Source organism: Gossypium raimondii, chromosome 8 (genome assembly GCF_025698545.1).
Source record: "Gossypium raimondii isolate GPD5lz chromosome 8, ASM2569854v1, whole genome shotgun sequence".
In the NCBI taxonomy this organism is placed as follows: Eukaryota; Viridiplantae; Streptophyta; class Magnoliopsida; order Malvales; family Malvaceae; genus Gossypium; species Gossypium raimondii.
In genome coordinates this window covers 38329816-38335479 of record NC_068572.1, presented here as the reverse complement: position 1 = coordinate 38335479, position 5664 = coordinate 38329816, and the positions used below count along the sequence as shown (strand labels likewise).

At 39.2% G+C, this 5664-nt stretch overlaps 1 protein-coding gene across 1 annotated transcript; it reads left to right on the top strand.

The window, feature by feature from the left end:
* Nucleotides 1-426: 426 nt before the first annotated feature.
* On the top strand, nt 427-2145 carry LOC128043039 (uncharacterized). The gene has a single exon (XM_052634836.1). It carries the CDS (start codon nt 427-429, stop codon nt 2143-2145), a length of 1719 nt encoding a protein of 572 aa, XP_052490796.1.
* Nucleotides 2146-5664: the final 3519 nt, after the last annotated feature.

Sequence of the window (5664 nt, the reverse complement as noted above, 5' to 3'; positions counted from 1 at the left end):
CGAGCAGCTGAACTTAGGGGAGACATAGTGGGAATCCGCCAAACGGAAAGTGAATCGCTCTATGACTATTGGGAGCGGTACAAAAAATTGTGTGCAAGTTGTCCTCAACACGGTTTGACCGAGCAATCTCTTCTTCAGTATTTCTACGAGGGTTTGCTCCCTATGGAAATGAAAATGATTGACACGGCTAGTGGGGGAGCGCTTGTGAATATGACTCCTCAAAGGGCAAGAGAACTGATATCCACCATGGCGGAAAATTCTCAACAGTATCGGCCGAATTCAGAACCCACAAGATGGGTTAATGGGGTAAACGTTTCATCATTAGAAGATAAATTGGATAAGCTTACTAATATTGTTTAATCTATGCTTACAGAAAAGAAGAATTGGACCCAACTGTGTGGAGTTTGTACTACATCTGAACATCCGATGGATTTGTGCCCAATCCTTAACGAAAACTCAACGGCACATGTTGACGCTGTCAGAGGTTTTCTGGGACCTCCACAAAGACGATATGATCCTTTTTCTAACACCTACAATCACGGGTGGAAGGATCATCCTAACTTGAATTACGGAGCTAATCCCCGATATAATCCGTCATACCAACCGAGACCTTTGAAACCACCGCAACTGCCACCCAAGCCGAGCACATCTCTAGAAGCTATTATGGAGAGACTTGCTGTCGATGCTGCAAAATACCAACAAAGGACAGACGCATCAATACAAGAGTTAACTAATCAAGTTAGTAAACTCTCGATGGCAGTTAATCGTTTAGAGTCTCAAGGTAAATTACCTTCCCAGACAGAGCCGAATCCTCGGCAGAATGCAAGTGCAATAACTCTTCGTAACGGAAAAATTTTGGAACCATTTCCAGAAAAAAGTCTTGGGCAAGACAAGGAACGGGAAAATCAGATCCGTGATCGAAAAGCCAAACCAGAATCAGAAATTCAGAAACCAGTTGTGGTGCCACCTCCTTTTCCAGGGAGACTCGCGAACGATAAGAAAGGAAATGAGGAAAAAGAAATGCTCGAAACGTTCAGGAAGGTGGAGGTAAATATCCCTTTGCTCGACGCTATCAAACAAATCCCTCGCTATGCAAAATTTCTCAAAGAATTGTGTACTAGCAAGAGGAGGTTACTAGGTAACGAAAGAGTAAATGTAGGAGAAAATGTCTCCGCAGTACTGCAAAAGAAAGTTCCGCCCAAATACAAGGACCAATGTATGTTTGCTATTTCTTACGAGATAGGTAATGTAGGCATTAAGAAAGCCATGTGTGGTTTAGGGGCTTCCATTAATATTATGCCTTATCCTATATATAAGATGATTAACGCGGGTCCTTTGAAAAAGACAGGAGTTATTATCCAGTTGGCGGACAGGTCAGTCATTTATCCCGAAGGGTTGCTTGAAGACGTCCTTGTTAAAGTTAACGAATTAGTTTTCCCTGCAGATTTCTACATTATTAATATAGAAGATGATAACACAACTAATTCGTCTGGCATCTTACTTGGAAGACCATTCCTAAGTACCGCAAGCGCAAAAATTGATGTTCTGAGTGGAATGTTGACAATGGAGTTTGATAGCGACATCGTGAAATTCAATGTCTACGAAGCCATGAGTCATCCTAACTCGTTATCAAATATTTCCAGTATCGATAGTATAGATTGTTTAACTCAAAATTATTCTGAATATCATGACATTGATGAATTGGAAACTGTCTTTTACAGAAGCATTGACATGGATGTTTTAAGTCATCTCGAGGAGTTAGCAGTTATAGAAGATCCGTTGCGCGAAATTGTCAAACACTTGGAGACGCAACCATCGTTGACAAATCAGGGTAACCAATTTGAACTATTACCTTCCCAAACTAGAATGTTGCCTTCGATTTTGCAGCCACCAACCTTGGAGCTTAAAGCATTACCGGACCACCTCAAGTACGTCTTTTTGGGAGAGAAAGACACCTTGCCGGTAATAGTGTCAAACAAACTAACCAAAGATGAGGAGGAAAGTCTAGTTCGAGTTCTGATAGATTATAAAGAGGCTATTGGTTGGATAATAGCCGACATAAAAGGGCTAAGTCCATCCACCTGTATGCACAGAATTTCCATCGAAGATAACACGAAACCAAAAGAGATGCTCGAGGCGCCTTAATCCACCCATGATGGAGGTAGTGAAGAAGGAAATCCGAAATTGTTGGATCTTTGGAATGATATACCCGATCTCCGATAGTGATTGGGTTAGCTTGTTCATGTCGTGCCCAAGAAAAGCGGTGTGACGATGGTGAAAAATTAAATGCGGAGAGCTAGTTCCTATCCGAGTCCAGAATGGATGGAGGGTTTGCATCGATTACAGAAAGTTAAATGCAGCTACCCGGAAGGACCATTTTCCACTACCCTTCATCGATCAAATGCTCGAGCGATTAGCTAGTAAGACTCATTATTGTTGTCTCGATGGATATTCAGGATTTTTCCAAATTCCGGTGGCCCTAGAGGATCAAGATAAAACAACTTTCACGTGCCCCTTTGGAACGTTTGCATATAGACGAATGCCGTTTGGACTCTGTAATGCTCCGGCAACTTTTCAGAGATGTATGGTGAGCATATTCTCTGATTATGTCGAGAAAATCATTGAAGTCTTCATGGATGATTTCACGGTGTACGGTAACTCTTTTCACGAATGTCTCGATAATCTTGCTAAGATATTACAAAGATGCCTAGAATTTAATCTTGTTTTAAATTATGAAAAATGCCACTTCATGGTTGACAAAGGGTTAATTTTGGGTCATATAGTTTTTTCAGAAGGTATTGAGGTCGATAAGGAAAAAACGGATATTATCAACTCATTACCTTACCCCACATCTGTGAGGGAAATTTGTTCGTTTCTTGGCTATGCGGGATTTTACAGACGATTCATAAAAGACTTCTCGAAAATCGCACAACCGCTTTGCAGTCTGTTACAGAAGGATAAAGAATTTAAATTTGACCAGACTTGTAAAGATGCATTTGACGTACTGAAGCAGAAATTGGCCTCAGCTCCCATAGTGCAACCACTGAATTGGAACTTCCCGTTTGAAATCATGTGTGATGCAAGTGATCGAAGTGTGGGAGCTGTTCTTGGGCAAAGAATAGGGAAAGAGCCTCATGTTATCTACTATGCTTCGAAGACACTAGATGCTGCCCAAAGCAATTACACAACCACTGAGAAAGAATTATTAGCTATTGTGTTTGCTTTAGATAAATTTAGATCTTACCTGTTGGGAACTAAAGTGATTATTTTTTCTGATCATGCAGCTTTGAAATATTTGATAGGCAAGAAGGAGGCAAAACCTCGACTAATTAGGTGGATTCTTCTTCTGCAAGAATTTGATTTTGAAATCCGGGATAAGAAGGGATACGAAAACTTAGTAGCTGACCATCTGAGTCGATTACCGATTCCAGCAGATGACACACCATTGAAAGACAACTTCCCAAATGAAAACCTATTTTCAGCAAATGCGGCTCATCCTTGGTACGCAGACATAGTAAATTATCTCGTTACAGGTATTATACCTTCAGAATTACCAAGGTCCAGAAAAGATAAGATTAAAAAGGATGCTCGATATTACATTTGGGACGATCCTTACCTATGGAAGTATTGCTCCGATCAGGTAATTCGACGGTGTGTAGCAGAAACAGATGTACAGTCTATCTTAACTTTTTGTCATTCTTATGCATGTGGAGGACACTTTGGACCTAAACGGACCGCACATAAAATTCTTGAGTGTAGACTATTTTGGCCAAGTATATTTTGTGGCGCCTTCTTATTCTGTAAAACCTGTGAAAAATGCCAAAAAGTCGGTAATCTTGGCCGTCGAAATGAGATGTCCCTTACTCCCATCCATATTTGTGAAATTTTCGATGTGTGGGGCATCGATTTTATGGGTCCTTTTATTTCTTCTTTCGGTAATTTCTATATACTTTTAGCTGTTGATTACGTTTCTAAGTGGATAGAGGCAAAGGCTACTCGCAATGATAATGCTAAGATTGTGGTTGACTTTCTTAAAAGTTCTATCTTTTCCAGGTGTGGCACCCCACGAGCATTAATCAGTGACAGAGGAACTCATTTCTGCAATAAGCTCATAAGTGCACTTATGGAGAAGTATGGAGTAACTCAACAAATTTCTACTGCTTACCATCCACAAAAAAACGGGCAAGCTGAAGTGTCAAACCGTGAAATCAAGTCCATCTTGGAGAAGACTGTTAAACCTAACAGAAAGGATTGGAGCTTGAGATTAAATGACGCACTGTGGGCTTATAGGACAGTTTACAAGGGACCAATAGGCATGTCACCTTATCGACTTATTTTTGGTAAATAGTGCCATCTCCCGATCGAATTAGAGCACAAAGCATTTTGGGCAGTTAAGCAGTGTAATATGGAGATGGAGACCGCAGGAAGGGCTCGAAAGTTGGACATTCAGGAACTCGAGGAAATTAGAAATGATGCATATGAAAATGCTCGAGTTTATAAAGAAAAGACGAAGGCATTCCACGATAAGATGATCACTAGGAAGCAATTTTTAATAGGACAAAAAGTTCTCCTATACGACTCCACCTTAAAAATTTGCTGGTAAGCTTCGATCCAAATGGATAAGTCCATTTACTATCACTAATTTATTCTCAAATGGTGCAGTGGAAATTCAAAGCGAATAAACCTGGAAGTGCTTTAAGGTGAATGGTCAACGATTGAAACCCTTCTACGAGAATTTTCAAACGCACACGATTGAGGAGATTGTTCTCGAGGAGCCCAAAATTTGAATAACAGGTCGTCGAGCTAACGACGTTAAACAAAGCGCTGTTAGGCGGCAACCCAAATTTTCTTTTCCTTTATGCAAATAAAATTTTTGGTAAAATGGAAAATGAAAATGCATGTCGAGGATTAGTTCTGTCTAAGGAAAGACTTGGTACTTAAGTATGTCCATTGTGACTCACCTCTTTTTCCTAGGAACTTACTTGGCGCATTTATCACGACTATTTTACCAAATCTCGTAATCTTAGTTTTTAATAATTTATTTCTTAAGTTTATAGCTTAGCTTATAAATTTGAAAAGAATTTTTTTTCCTATTATTATTATTATTTATTTTTACTATTTTATTTTTGTAGGAAAACATTCCAAGACAAAATTAAATTCTACATGTCAACCCACAAAATTTTTTTTATTTCAGCCAAGGCCCACTCTACCTACGAGACCAACCTCCACAACATTGAAATGCATGGGGAGTTTTTTTTTCTCTCTCTCTTTCTCCTACTTATCTTTACTTTTATTCTTTGAATTACATTGGAACAATGTAAGGGGGGAGGGAAACATAAATTGGTTCTAATTTGCTTATCTGTCATCGCTATTTTTGCATGTTTTTGGTAAAAGGTAAAATTATTCTTTTAAATTGGGATGGTACACTTATGGTTTGACTTATTTAGCTATTTAATTCTTTACACATGAAACTTTTCAATAACCTAGACTTAGTGGGTAAGAAATTTTTGGGAATTATAAGTTTGCTTGACTGTCTACTTTTTATCATATGTCAAATTTTTGAATGCAAAAAAAAAAAAAACTCCTCTGATACGAATGTTAAGAGTGAAAAATTGGGGTTGTACATCGGGCTGAGTAACCGGAACGTGGTGCTTGGGTTGTCAT